General features: G+C 39.9%; 1 protein-coding gene across 6 annotated transcripts in view; it reads left to right on the top strand.

Moving 5' to 3' along the window:
• The window catches only part of si:dkey-237h12.3 (teneurin-3), a 142,361-nt gene extending 128,797 nt beyond the window's left edge, over positions 1-13,564 (top strand). For all 6 annotated transcript variants that reach the window (XM_005726484.1, XM_005726488.1, XM_005726487.1 and 3 more), the window contains 8 exons: positions 19-173; positions 3,652-4,529; positions 5,477-5,652; positions 6,062-6,297; positions 6,978-7,274; positions 8,925-10,536; positions 11,170-11,300; positions 11,878-13,564. In XM_005726484.1, coding sequence (XP_005726541.1) covers positions 19-173; positions 3,652-4,529; positions 5,477-5,652; positions 6,062-6,297; positions 6,978-7,274; positions 8,925-10,536; positions 11,170-11,300; positions 11,878-12,630 — 4,238 coding nt within the window. In that variant the 3' untranslated portion in view covers positions 12,631-13,564. The remainder of the gene's footprint in view (positions 1-18; positions 174-3,651; positions 4,530-5,476; positions 5,653-6,061; positions 6,298-6,977; positions 7,275-8,924; positions 10,537-11,169; positions 11,301-11,877) is intronic.
• The last annotated feature ends 1,686 nt before the right edge of the window (positions 13,565-15,250 follow it).

Below are 15,250 nucleotides of genomic sequence, written 5' to 3'. Positions count from 1 at the left end.
CTCACCTGTTTTCAACAGGCATTGCAGTGGACAAGAATGGGCTGATTTATTTTGTTGATGGCACCACAATCAGAAAAGTGGACCAAAACGGCATCATCTCCACTTTCCTCGGTTCGAATGACCTGACATCGGCTCGCCCGCTGACCTGTGACAATAGCATGGACATCAATCAGGTGACTTAAACACAGAAGTGCCAGCCGGTTCTTAGTATGACCAGTATGGTGCACCCATCATTGTACCCCTTCAGTATGGTTACTGACATGTGTTGTTTGACTGCTCTGTATGATATGCTGTATAACTGCATACTGTACATGCACTATGACTACTGGTTTTCAAGAGAGCGCTCCGTACAAAGGCATGTTTCCTTTGCCAAGGGCAATTCTTTGTGTGTGTCAGTAAGCAGGACTAAGCAAAAATTATGAAGCCGTATTTCATGAAAACGTGTTGTAGAGGTGGAGAATAAGAAAAGGACACATTCAATTTTTGTGGAATAAAATGTGAAATAGGGCATTAGCCTTGGCACTGTCCTTCTTCTTTTTTTTTTCTTTTTTTTTAACCTCAGCATCTATATTATTATCAAGAATCCTCCAAACTCATAGGTAAAATAGCTTTTTTACATGCAGCTCGCTCTTCCTGGAACCTTTTGCAATTAAATTTGAAATTGCAAAAACTGCTCTCTTTCAGGGAATGGAAATCATTGCTGTGGAAAGTGTATGCACTCTTCTGGCTGCTAATATTTGGTAGTATATTAGAATCTGGATGTTTTAGCATAATTCATTTATTATTTGATGGCATTAAATCAGTCTTATTTGTGCTGGTGGTTTTAGATTGCCACTTAGGCTGTGTCTGTTTTTCACAGATGTAATCTTTAAAATTATTCTTACTGGGAACTTTCTTCATGGTTTAATAATTCTGTTTTTGTTTTATTCTGCAGTTTTGAGTTATTTTGTGTCACCTGCTCTGTGATGTGGTTCTGTAATATTTTAATTACAGCATCTTGGTCAGGAGACTTGGATAAAGAGGAGACTTTAAATATATGTACAGAGTTCCCGTTTATACAGCTGTAAAAAACAAAAAAAGCAGTCAAATCAAAACAGTAAAATCAGTGGAATAAATTTACATTCCTAGAACACCAACATTATGAGGTGCTTGCTGAAGAAAGAAAGAGAAGAGGAAAATGCTCCTGTTTTCTGGCTCTCTCTCGCGCTCTTTGCACTCAATCCAACACGAGCAGAGCATTTTCTCTGAAAGCACAGGAGGAAAATGTGTGCTAGGAGGAGGATGGGATTTTGCAGGAAGTGGAAACATGAAGTGTTTATTGAAGAGATGAGTTTTCAGGTCACGGCAGAAGATATGGAGGGAAGAATAATTACTCAGTTTGGGGGGCTTGTTTTGATGTGGCTGGAGCTGAATTAGTGTTTAGTGTTCCACTAGAAATTCTCAGCATTGAGGACACTTACACCGCACATGATAATGAAGCAGCACTCGGTAGCAGGCTTGCTGCACATAAAACCTTTTCTTTGGCAGTACCTGAGGAGGGCCGGCTTTGTCCGACAAAATTTACTGCCTACCCGGGGTGACATAAAACCAGCACCCTGTCCCTACGCAATAGGTTAAAGAATTACAATACCATGACACCTCGTATGCAGATTCCCTTGCTTAAACATTAATATCTTTTCTCATCTGGCTCCTTTATTTATGAAGAAAAATAAAAACCCCAAAAAAGCCTTTTATCCTATGAAAATACAGGCATTCACATCCTCTTCTATACCCTGCTTCTGCAGAAAGTGAATTCTGAAGCGAACTACCTAAGCAGCCCGAGATGTGAATAGAAGAGTTTTTAGAGAACCAGTAAGCAGCAGATTGGCAAAGCTAATGGTTCAGGAAACAACTTTGTGGGTCCATGACACTGTCCATAATAGAGTCCTTTGAATTTGACCTGTCTACTGTTAGTGGTTTCTTGCAAGCCAGCCCAAAGTGTTTTCTTCTTCTTCCTTTTAACTAACCAGATTTACATTTTGATTAGATTCCTAATGTTTTAATCTAGACCGGCTTACAAAAAGGCAGAGTACAAGGCTACAAACCAAACATGGCAATGGAAATTATCTACATTCACAACCAAAATAACTCCAAGAACAGATATCGCAAGTGGTGTCCTATTAAGAGGTTAGATAATAAGAGAAACACATTTGAGTTTGGGAGAAAATAAAATGGCGTTTAAGAACATTTTTAACATAAACAGAAGAGAAAGCAATCAGTGTTTGTGTACACGCGTGGGTGGTGAACATGAAGCGGGTGAACATAAAAGAACATGGGGACAAAGGATTAAGCTTGTCACTTTTTGCTAATTAACCAAGTCATTTGGTGTAAGCCAGTAAAAACATGGTTTTGGCGAGACTGTGTGATCTTCAGGCATCCAAGCTAGAGAAGTGGCTCAGTGCAGTTTTACTTCAGGCAGCCTCAAAGGCATCATGTTTTATTATTAATCACCCTGTGGAAAAGCACAATTCAGGAGTGTTTTGACAGTTTTAATGACACAGTTATGTATTTGAAGGCCAGACCAGTCATTTGTGCTGTTATAAATAAGCTTTTTATTCAATGACACATTTCTGACAAGGAGACTGTAATGGCTGGCTGTGGTTTTACAGTAGTTTTTGGATCATTATATATACCTATTATTATTGCAAGACATGGTTAATAATGATGTCACTTTAAATGTATGAATTATTTTTTAATTTTATTTATATTTAATCTGCTATATTAAATTCATTACCCAGTCCCAGGTTGAAGAGCTCAGAGCTAATGTTATATCCCTTAGGTATTCATTCTCCTGGCCCATTAATATCATATGGTTTGTTCCAAGTTTGGGGGGAAAAAATAATAGAATGAGAGCTAATCCTTCCTGCATCAGCGATATATCTTAAAATCATCACCAAAAAGCTGATTAAAAAAGTATATTTCAGCTGTGTAGATCTAAAACCCTTTATGGGAAAACGAGGTGATGTCACTGTGTGCTGAATGCAAAGGGGTGTCACATAACTACAGAATTGCACAAATGTATTTTCTGCTAGGACATCATTCTTTTTGGACAATACCAACCATGTAAACTTAAAATTCGTTTTACAGAACAGTACTTAATGTCCACATGTAACTCAGTTTAAGAGGCTCATCAGATTTGCTTGACAGATGGTCAAATATTTTCAGAAATGCCCTTCCCCTACATCTTTTCACCATCGATTTATGCACTGCTGTGTCTGTGCAACTTTCTGAGACTGACAATCCGCTGTTCAAAGCTAACTGTTTGAAGGTCAGAAAGAGGTCGGGGCTTCAACTCCTTTTTATCTAAGTCTTCATTCTTGGTACAACTTCTGCTCCTAATTAGAACAGACTCGAGAACTGTTTTATTTAGTGTGTGTGTGTGTTGGCATACCAAGAATTCTTTGTGGCTTCAATCTGGTCCTGACACATACTGTGAAAAACACACATCATAAAGTGCATTCTTATATACAAAAGAAATATAATCACTATGGTAAGAGCAAGGAAGTAACACTATAAATGTCAATGGAGAGAAATTGTCTGAAAATGTATACTGATGTACTGACGGGTAACATTGTCATTAAATGGGCTAATCTACTGATACCTGTATTTCAGGTGATTTTGGAGTGGCCCACAGACCTAGCAGTTAGCCCAATGGACAACTCGCTGTATGTTCTGGACAACAATATAGTGCTGCGCATTTCAGAAAATGGTCAAGTCAGCATTGCAGCTGGCCGACCTAACCACTGCCCATTGGCTGGACTGGAGCGGGGAGTGGCTGGTGGTCAGAGGGCACAATTAACCCCTCTAGAATCCGCTGTTTCCATTGCCATATCTTACCATGGTACCATCTACGTAGCAGAGACAGATGAGCGAAAGATGAGCAGGATCCGGAAGGTTTCTGTGGATGGTGAGATAACGCATTTGGCCGGGGCTCCCTCCGACTGCGATTGCAAAAATGATGCCAACTGCGACTGTTACCAGACAGGGGACGGTTATGCCAAAGATGCAAGGCTCAATGCTCCATCTTCTTTAGTGGCAGCTCCAGATGGAACACTCTACGTGGCAGACCTGGGCAACATCCGCATCCGGGCCATCTCTAGAAACGGGCCAACTTCCAGTGCCAATACATACGAAGTGGCTTCCCCTGATGCCCAGGAGCTGTATGTGTTTGACAGCAATGGTACCCACCAACACACTGCAAGCTTGCTGACTGGTGACTTGAAATATACTTTCAGCTACAGCACAGAGAATGACATCACAGCTGTTACTGACAGCAGTGGCAACACTCTGAGAATTCGAAGGGATCCCAATCGCATGCCGGTGCGTATCGTCGCACCTGATAACCAGGTGATCTGGATGACCATGAGCACCAACGGTGGATTGAAGACACTCACAGCACAGGGTCAGGAGCTGGTACTTCTTACGTACCATGGCAATAATGGGCTGCTGGCTACAAAGACATCAGAGATTGGCTGGACAACATTCTACGAGTACGTATGATAGCAATTGGCAAGAACATTTTGTGGAAACCTTTCTGTGATTGCTATATTGAGTTGGGTTGCTTTTAATTAAGCTTTCAGAATATGGAAACAGCCCATAATTATGATTACACACAGTTGTGCAGTACATCATGAGGTAAAAGACAAGTATGTTTGCCACATATGTTCTTGAATGTGTGTGTAATGCTGTGCATGGTCTCTCTCGTCTCACAGCTTAGTACAACTTTACTCTATAATTGGGAACCACAGTTACCTGCGAACTGCTTTAGGGTGCACATTTAATTGAAATCTAATTATAAAATTTGCCTCAGATAGCAAAATAGCCTAGTTTGACTTCAGTATTTCATTGCAAATTAAGTGTTTTATTCTTTTACTGAACCGTGTTTAATGATGTTGTAGGTGACAGTAGTGATGGTGACATTAGTGTGTTGGGTTAACAGGCACACTTTAAAAGCAAAATGACCTGCACTGTATTTCATTATTTATTATTCCATAATGACCGGGCTTTGTTTTGGTAGCATGGGCTACCAGAGATTGATTTTCTTTCTCCCTTGTCTAATTTGCTGTCATGTCACATTATGCCATGAATGATATCCTCACTACAACTAAAAAAGCAGAATTCAGTTAAGATTATAATGGCACATCAATCATCCAAATAATTGAATTCATTACAAGTCTCTGTAATTTTTTTTATATGAACGTGATAGCTGATGAGATGTGTCACTCTCCCATATTAAATATTTGGATTTTGCCTAGGGTTTATACAGACATGCCTTCACTTATGCTCAGGAAATTGAACATGTGACATTTTAATTACAAGAAAGTCGATGGTTTTACTCAACGAGTATAAAAGAGCTGATAATTGAATGCACTGTGGCACTATGAGAGCCCTCATACATATCAATGCTTTGTCATTCGATGTTCTTTTTGTCAACCAGCTATGACAGTGAAGGACGCCTAATGAATGTGACGTTTCCCACTGGAATGGTGAATAACTTGTACACGGACCTATACAGCGCTTTGACGGTGGATATTGAAAGCTCCATGACAGAGGAGGAAATCAGCATCACAACAAATACCTCAATTGTCCGTGCCTTCTACACTTTGGCTCAGGGTAAGGCCTCGAATCGCATCATCCCAGCTCAGTTGGCTATTTTGTAAGTTGTTATTTGTCATTGTTCCAGGGGTCGGCGGGGCCATGTTGAGTAAGCTGAAGTCGTGTATCATTACGAAAGCCTGACAGACGACAGTGTAAATGATTACTCTCTCAGTGTGTGGGTTTGGGTGTCAGGGAGATGTATCAACCTTGTAACTAAGTGGTTTCTGCGCTCCGCCTGAGCCAGATGGCCCAGTTATTTTAGCACGTCATCCATGATCGTTCTTCATTTTAAAATGTACTAATTTGAAATGCTAAGAACTTGTAGCATCTTCACTGACAACCATTGATCAACCCAGAAGACTGTAAGCATCAGTTCCAGTGTGTAACTGCCTCAAAAGTTTCACTTTTTGTCTACTATCAACAGACCAGTGTAGAAGTAGCTACCAAGTGGGGTATGACAATTCGCTCAGGATTACCTATGCCAACGGGATGGACACCCACTACCAGACAGAGCCCCACATCCTGGCAGGCGCTGCCAACCCGACTGTAGCCAGACGCAACATGAGCTTGCCAGGGGAGAGTGGGCAAAACTTGGTAGAGTGGCGCTTCCGCAAAGAACAAGCCAGAGGGAAAGTTATCGTGTTTGGACGCAAGCTGAGGGTATGTTAAGGCTTTTCTTTAACTTTTTTTTCCCTTGTAGCACGTTTAGATAATCCAACCAACTTACTTATGCAAAATCCAGATCAAACTGTCCAAATTCATATTGGTGGCTGTGTCTCTGTCCTTATTATAACCTTGGAAAATATTTCTGCACTCTTTTCCTTCAATAGAGATTTATCAGTCACAACGTTTACCCTGATGTAGAGGGTTATCAATATTCTAGTACTGTACATGACTCCTCCTTTTCTTACTCCTGCTTCCTAGAATCTGACACGGGTCTTATGATTTAAGGCACTTCATGAACTTAACTTGGGTGGTTACTTTGGCTCACGGTAATTTTTGTCTCCACTGAATTTAGGAGGTTGTGATTTAAGTGTACCTGAACGATCGCCAAAGTGTCTCTCAGTTTAATGAGCCTCGTGAAGGAGGTGTTAATCTCTGTGACAACTGTAGTAAAAAAAAAAAATCTATGAATACAGTTTAAAGAGCCATCCTGACAAAGACCAGTGATATCAAATCAAAGTATTTGTTCTTAAATTTGTAATGTTGTATAATCAGTCCTCATTTGTTATTTTCAAGCATCAAAACTATATTATCACTAGTTTTAGGAGAAGTTTTATTTATTTTGAATTTTTTGGTCTAACCCAATTTTAACTTGTTTTTTTTTTTCACCCCCACAGGTGAACGGACGGAACATTCTTTCCGTTGATTATGATCGCACCCTAAGGACAGAGAAAATTTATGATGACCACAGGAAGTTCCTCTTAAAGATTATTTATGACACCGCAGGACATCCAGTTCTCTGGGTACCCAGCAGTAAGCTGCTGCCAGTTAATGTCAGTCGCACAAGCAGTGGGCAGATCAGTGCCCTGCAGAGAGGTCCTACCACTGAGAGGCTTGAGTATGATAGCCAAGGCCGCCTGATTTCCAGGGTGTTTGCTGATGGGAAGATATGGAGCTACACCTACCTAGAGCAGGTAAGAAAATAACATGACTAGAGGAAGCAATATGTAAGATGCATTGTACAGCAGGCTCATCTGCATATATCACTACAGGGCGAGTCAAGCCCCTAACATAACATTATTTTACAAGAAAAATCAGCTACAATTTGCCAAGTACCAGAGCTTATTATAGAGGGACTAGGCAATGACTTTGTCGTTTAGAAGCTTTAGAATTAAAAATGTCCAGTTGGTTTCCCTGCACAGGACAATCTGGCATGTCCATCTGTAACTACCATCCTATAACTCAACCCAGTCATCAAAATTCTGGGAGCAAAAAGACACGAAATGACTTAGTGATACTGCATTCTGGATACAGTCAATATGCAATAAAACAGTATACTCTTTAAATTGCTGTCTGTCTTACCGAGGTTCCACCAGTGAAAAAAATGCTGGGAGGCAATATTTATGTTTAATATTGTCCACAGTCTCTACAGTAGCAGTAACAAAATATGTACACTATTCCAAGGCCAGTGCTCAATTTTGCAATGTTAAAGAAGTTATCTAGAAATCACTGGATTCATCAATTGGGCAAATACCTTTAAGGAATTCAGCTTAATAGAATTTGTGTGATCTTGCTAAATAACAGACAGCAATTACATACCTCTAATAGCTGAAACCTTCTAAAACTCTACACCTCACCATCTGACTCCGTCTCCACTTGCTAAAATTACAGCTGGGTTACCAAAAACAAGTTGAATTCTTGTAAGAGTGTATTTATCACATATTAATTGGCAACATCTAAATAATGCATACACTGCGTTCTAATGGTTTATTAATATGTTCGGTTGAAGCAAACCTGAACACTCAGGTTGCTGTGGTGTTTAAATTCTAAGAATGTGCTTCATTGATCAATACCGATACATTATGAGCAAACTCCATCTTAAAGAGTGTAATTTTGCATATGTATATTATGAAAAATTTACTGCAAGAATTAAAAATCTAACCTTTCAAGTGGTGCATGTCAAACAGGAAAGAGCAACTCGGTGCTACATCGTTCTCTCCCTTTTTTCCACATAAATATTCTTTAGTTGTTTTGCAGTGTTTTTAAAATTGCAGAGGGACGCTCTGCTACAAACATATGCAGAGATTTTTCTTAGCAGTCGCTGGCTGCATCCTTGTGTTGCGTGACCTGGAGCGGCCATGTCAACACTCTGACACAAGTAACACAGGAGGCTCAGGGAGCACAGGAAACCTCAGTGTAGCAACGGATGACTGGGCTTGACAATTTAACAGAAAAAAAGTGGTAAATGCTTGGAAGGCAGGCCAAACTCCTAACTGCATCTACTGTAAATTAGCTAAAATAAGACTTTCTGGCTAAGAGGAGTTAAAAATAAATATTACTTCTATTTGCACAGTGAGTCATTAGCATGGAACTAGTTAAGGAGTCGATTTTTATTCATTTACGTATTTTACACTGTAAACATAAAGATTGTCACAGAGGTCTATGTAGTATTTTTATTACCTTTTTCAATAATTAGACAATAGGCAGTACAACTAAAAACAGTAATACTACTCAGTCTATATTTCTTATATCTTACTACACCCTGCTTGCACTCAGGATGTCTTGCATTTCAGAAATATTATCCAACTTAAGGAAATATTCCCTATTTTCTCTTTTCCTTTTAGTCCATGGTTCTCCTGCTTCACAGCCAGCGACAGTATATATTCGATTTTGACTCTCTCGACCGTCTATCTGCTGTCACCATGCCAAGTGTGGCCCGCTACACCATGCAGACCATTCGTTCAGTGGGTTACTACAGGAACCTTTATCACCCGCCAGAGAGCAATGCCTCAGTAGCGGTGGACTACAGTGAAGATGGCCTCCTGCTGAGAATAGGTCACTTTGGCACAGGCCGGAGAGTCCTGTACAGGTACCGCAGGCAGAATAAACTGTCAGAGATCCTGTATGACAGCACAAGGGTCAGCTTCACCTATGATGAAACAGCAGGTGTGCTGAAGACTGTCAACCTGCAAAATGAAGGTTTCATCTGCTCTATTCGCTACCGGCAAGTGGGTCCCCTGGTCGACCGGCAGATTTTCCGCTTCAGTGAGGATGGCATGGTCAATGCACGCTTTGATTATACTTATGACAGCAGCCTGCGTGTCACCAGTGTACAAGGCGTCATAAACGAAACGCCACTTCCCATCGACTTATACCAGTTTGATGACATCTCAGGAAAGGTTGAGCAGTTTGGAAAGTTTGGGGTGATCTACTATGATATAAATCAGATCATATCCACTGCAGTCATGACATATACCAAACACTTTGATGCACATGGACGCATCAAGGAAATCCAGTATGAGATATTTCGGTCACTCATGTACTGGATTACTTTCCAATATGACGATGTGGGCAGAGTCACCAAGCGAGAGATCAAGATTGGTCCTTTTGCTAATACCACCAAGTACAGCTATGAGTATGATGTGGATGGCCAGCTCCAGACTGTATTCTTAAACGACAAAGTGATGTGGCGCTATACTTATGACCTTAATGGAAATCTGCACCTGCTGAATGCAGGAAACAGTGCCAGACTTTTACCTCTGCGTTACGACCTGCGAGACCGCATCACCCGGCTCGGGGACATCCAGTATAGAATGGATGAAGATGGTTTTCTTCGTCAGAGGGGAGCAGAAATCTTTGAGTACAACTCTAAAGGCCTTTTGGTACGGGTTTATAGCAAGAGCAGCGGCTGGACAATTCAGTATCGTTATGATGGACTTGGCCGAAGAGTATCCACAAAGAGCAGCCTGGGCCAGCACCTGCAGTACTTTTATGCAGATCTGAGCTATCCGGCTCGAATAACACACGTATACAACCACTCAAGTTCAGAGATCACCTCACTCTACTATGACCTACAAGGCCACGTGTTTGCTATGGAGATCAGCAGTGGAGAGGAGTTCTATATTGCTTGTGATAACACCGGCACACCTCTGGCTGTCTTCACAAGCAACGGCCTCCTGGTCAAACAGCTTCTATACACAGCATATGGTGAGGTCTACTTGGACTCTAACCCAGATTTCCAGCTTGTGCTCGGCTTTCACGGGGGCCTTTATGATCCTCTGACTAAACTGTTGCACTTTGGGGAGAAGGATTATGATATAATGTCTGGAAGGTGGACCATTCCAGATGTTTCTGCTTGGAAAAAAATTGGCAAAGAGCCAGTCCCTTTTAATCTGTACATGTTCAGAAATAACAACCCCATCAGCAAAGTCCATGAAGTTAAAGAATACGTTGCAGGTAAGATGTGCACCTGAAGCTGCTCGTGCTATTGCAACAATTGCTATTATTTTCACGATTGATTTTTAAGTCTAATCCATAATCTGCTAAACAGCTGTGATGATTGTCATTGATCTGATGATCCAATTTAGCTTTATTAACATCAGAATATTGCATGTATATTCATATAAGCTATTAATTTATTCAATATGCAGTTTTCAAAAGCATCAAATTAGCGTTAAACATGTACTAAAGTGAGTACTCAAGAAATTCGCTCTCGCTAAAGATCAGTCTGAGATGGAATCACAGCAGCCATGACACCAATATGCTATCTCACCATATTAATTGTGGAAAATATCACATTTCTTAACCAGATTCAATTCAATTCGATTTTCAATTCAATTTTATTTATACAGTGCCAAATCACAACAGTTGCCTCAAGGCGCAGCTGATGATAAGTCTCACAGGGAGTTACAAATATCCTCTAGAATATTTTTCCCCAGGACCACATTTTGGCATCATGACACACACGCACTGTCACTGTGTCAGCACATTTAAACTATACCAGCCATACTCTTGCAGCTAGTTCATTTTCAAATCTTTAACTATAGTTAGAACTTTAGATTTTGACCTCAATTCATTTCCTTTTTTCAGATGTTAACACCTGGCTAGTAACTTTTGGTTTCCATCTTCACAACACCATTCCTGGTTTTCCAGTCCCAAAGTTTGACTTGAGCATGCCATCGTATGAACTGAGGAAGAGTCAGCTGTGGGATGATCTGCCGGTGGGTAAAATTAATGTCTCTCAGACAAAACTGAACCCAAAATAAACTGAAGAGCGCTTGAGACAAAACCTTTGCTTCTACAGATGACCAGATTACAAGAAAGGTGTTAGTTTTTTTCCTCCCATTGTTTTCCTTTTACCTCTGTATTTTGAAGCTGCCATTTCCTAATTGGACTGCATTGCTTTTCATAGAAATTCTGTTTTAATTGGGCCATATTTGCATAATAATAAACAGAAAATAAGGAAAAGTTTTCTTTGCGCTGTCTGAGTTTAGTTACGAGCTGAACATATTTTAAAGCTGTCTAATTTTCTAAATAATATTCTGGTGTCGCTACTGTTAAAACTACTTTTTGATGCTTGGCTCCTTTGGTCTAAGGCCTTAACACAAAAAAGTGTTGCAGTAAAATTGTCATGGGGGATTTATCTACTTTTGGCTTGAGAACACAGCTTGAAAACACCATTATCTTGGATGGGGATGAAAAACTCTCTGAAGCAGAGCAGTAGCTGGTTCTAAATGGCCTGGAGAGTCAGGTTCTGCCATGTTCAGGCATTAACGTTTCACTGCACTTTTCCTACAGTCTATCTCTGGGGTCCAGCAGGAAGTAACCAGACAAGCACACTCTCTCTTGTCATTCGAGCGGCTGCCAGAGGTCCATCTCAATAGAGGTCGGAGAGGTGAAAAGTCTTGGCTGTGGTTCTCAGCTGCAATGTCTCCCATCGGAAGGGCTGTTATGTTTGCCATCTACAAGGGCAGTGTCCACACTCACACACTCAACGTGGCCAGTGAGGACTGTATCAAGGTTGCATCAATCCTCAACAATGCTTTCTATCTAGAAGACCTCCACTTTACCATAGAAGGGCGAGACACCCACTACTTTGTCAAGCCAGGCCTTCCAGATGCTGACCTTGCTGCGTTACACCTCACTAGTGGACACAAGACTCTTGAGAATGGTGTCAATGTGACTGTTTCCCAGTCCACCACAGTCATGGACAGTCGAACTCGGCGATTTGCTGATGTGGAGATTCGTGCTGGAGCTCTGGCTTTTCATATCCGCTACGGATCCACAGTGGATGAGGAGAAAGCGCGAATTATCGAGCTTGCACGTCAGCGTGCCCTGGCAGGCGCATGGGCCAAAGAGCAGCAGCGAGTGAGGGACGGTGAGGAAGGGGTTCGCCCCTGGACAGAAGGGGAGAAGAGGCAGCTTCTGAGTAGTGGCAAAGTTTTGGGATATGATGGGTACTATGTGCTTTCCATCGAGCAGTACCCAGAACTAGCAGACAGCACTAATAACATCCACTTTCTCCGGCAAAGTGAAATTGGGAAGAGGTAACAATACCAGGTGTACTTTCTGCCAAAGAGACTTTGTTTTGGTGGAGACTCTCCAGTCGACAGAAATGAAAAGCAACTTTAATTAATAGTTGCTGGTGAGTGCCCTGAGTGTTATTGTGTTTTTGTATAAAAATAGAAAAAAAAAAAGGAACAAAGAAAAAAGAAAACAAAAGAGGAGAAAAACAGAAGTAGTTAAAAACAATGCTGTGCATTGTGACCTGGACACTACAGAGTAAATGTTCAACTACGCTACGCCTTAACATGGCAGTTACAGGTCAGTTCCTCTGTAGCACAAGCCTTCTGGACTCTGAAACAGAGGAATAGTGGTGTCTTTAAGGAATCAGTGAGCTAATTTAGGTGTTTGGGTTTTTTGGTTTTTTTGTTGTTTTCATCAAGGAAAGTTGGGTCAACAAATTATTGTAAGAGCAGAGGAAATGTTTACATTATGCATATCTGCACTTCTCTAGAAGTACCAGGCTCGTGGGTGCAGTCCCAGAGCAAGCAGTGTCCTTGAGTATTTGTTTTGTTCTGTTTTGAAATCAGAGACTTCTGATTATAGAAATATTCTCACCAAACAACCACTATGTATACCAGATTTAGCACTGTAAACATCAAAATGTCTTATTCTTGTTGAGATAATTTTAAACAGAAAAAAAAGAAACGTGTTTAAATGCGGTACCTGATATTCATTGTGAGAAAAAAAACAACAAAAAGGAAAAAAAACAACAACAACAAAAGGACAGCAAACGTATGAAGAACTTTGCCCGGTGGGACAAAGCACAGCTTTGTCTTGGATAGCACAGGGACACCACATTTTGTAAATTATGCAAGAGTTTTATGGCATTTTTTTAAGAAACTGAATAAATGTCTGTACTAGTCATCTTAACAGTAATTTATGTTGTGTTTATACATAAATAAAGTCCAGCTGATTTTTATTTTCGTTCTTTTAGTTTTATGTGAGACATTGATTCAAAAAAAATTATCTATATATCTATATATCTATATATATAGATATATATTTATTTAATTATTTATTTATTTTTGTCATTCTTTCAAATACCGCTAATTTGGGGCTTCTTCACAATGCTCTGTTTAAGTAAGTAACAGAAACCTGTGCATGTGGTGACAAGTATTTAGAAGTGGTGATGTATCTATAACTTGCAGTCAACTATTACTTCCACTAAATTTAATGTTTATTGGGCATAATGCCTTTTGACTTGGCTTTCCTGTCCAATGAATAATTCATCAACACAAATATTTCATGAACCCATCTCACATAAACAACAACAGTGGATACAAATATAGATCACATCCATGTTCTCGGTAGGTATCATTTTTTTGAATGTTAAATGCACTAATTAAAATGATATTGGGGTTCTTTCGGGTGTGTTGTTTTTTAGATTTCTGAAGTGAGACTTTTTTGATATTAAGGGTGTTCATTAGCAGTGTTAGGGCCAAGCTTTATCAAGGCGAGTTTGTTATTGACTTTTTTGGTCCGACAGTGTTTTAGTTCTAATTGGTAAAAATGTCAAAAAACATTTAAATCTACAAGAATCGCTGTGCAGATATAGGTGAAAATAAAACTGCAACACATAATCAGACTACTACTAATCGGATGCTGATTTTGATTGATCTTCAGAAGCATTCCCAAATAGCAACATATATAAAGCACTAGTATTCCAAAATAAAATAAAAGCAGTGCCAAAACCCCATCAAATTCTCAAATTAGATTAATGATTTAAAATAAATCTTCTGAGCTACAAAGCCCTAGAAGACAAATGAAGCATTACTTTGAAGTCAGCTGCTCGAAGGCATTCTGAAGTATGTAAATTGATGAAGAAATTTTAAGTTTAATTAAGCTGAAGTATAGACAGTCGACTAAAAGTCTAGTCAGGCAGCGTCATTATCACAAAGGATAAATTTGCGTGTGAACATAAAAAGCTTATTTTCTCAAAATTACATTTAGGCTGTGATCACCTTTTCCGGTGTTTTTCATCAAAGCGCAGAAGAGTTTGGATGTTGGAATGTATAAGTCTGAAAATAACCCTTTCATATGAAAGTGATTTCTTTTTCGTGGTAAACTTCAAACAGCATTTCAAACCAAATGGGAGCCGAATATTCTTTGCTCAAAAGTTGTTTTACACTGTTGTTTTTGTCCTCCTCTCAGCTTCTCTGCTTCCCCCAGTTTCTTTATATGTTGTTGGGGGTTTTGTTTCTCCATTTAAAATATTTTATGACACACAGCCCAACAAAGGTACATCTCTTTTAATGTTTCTCAGCACAAAATCTGAAATACATGCCTTCAAAGTTTTCATCAGAATCCCTTTGGGTATATCACACCCATTCACTGCCAACTTTTAATGAAATGTTTTATTAAAGTTCCTCTGTGAGCCATCGTCTGTTGTTCTTCACGTTGAAATTATAGTGAACTTATACGAATCCCCATTTGTTTTGATATATCCATACAAAGCATTTCAAACCCCTGCTGAAAAAAAAAATAGCGGAATTCTAATGCAAACTTGACTATGCCAAATATGAAGTATTCAAATCTTTCATTCTCTTAAAAGCCCTCTGATGCTCCCTAGTGGTACAAAGCACATAGTTCAGAAAGTCATCCGGCT

The sequence above is a fragment of the Pundamilia nyererei genome, unplaced genomic scaffold, assembly GCF_000239375.1.
Source record: "Pundamilia nyererei isolate P.nyererei 1_Seehausen unplaced genomic scaffold, PunNye1.0 scaffold00020, whole genome shotgun sequence".
NCBI lineage: Eukaryota > Metazoa > Chordata > Actinopteri > Cichliformes > Cichlidae > Pundamilia > Pundamilia nyererei.
The sequence above is the reverse complement of the archived record's forward strand: the minus strand, read 5'-3'. Positions and strand labels throughout refer to the sequence as shown.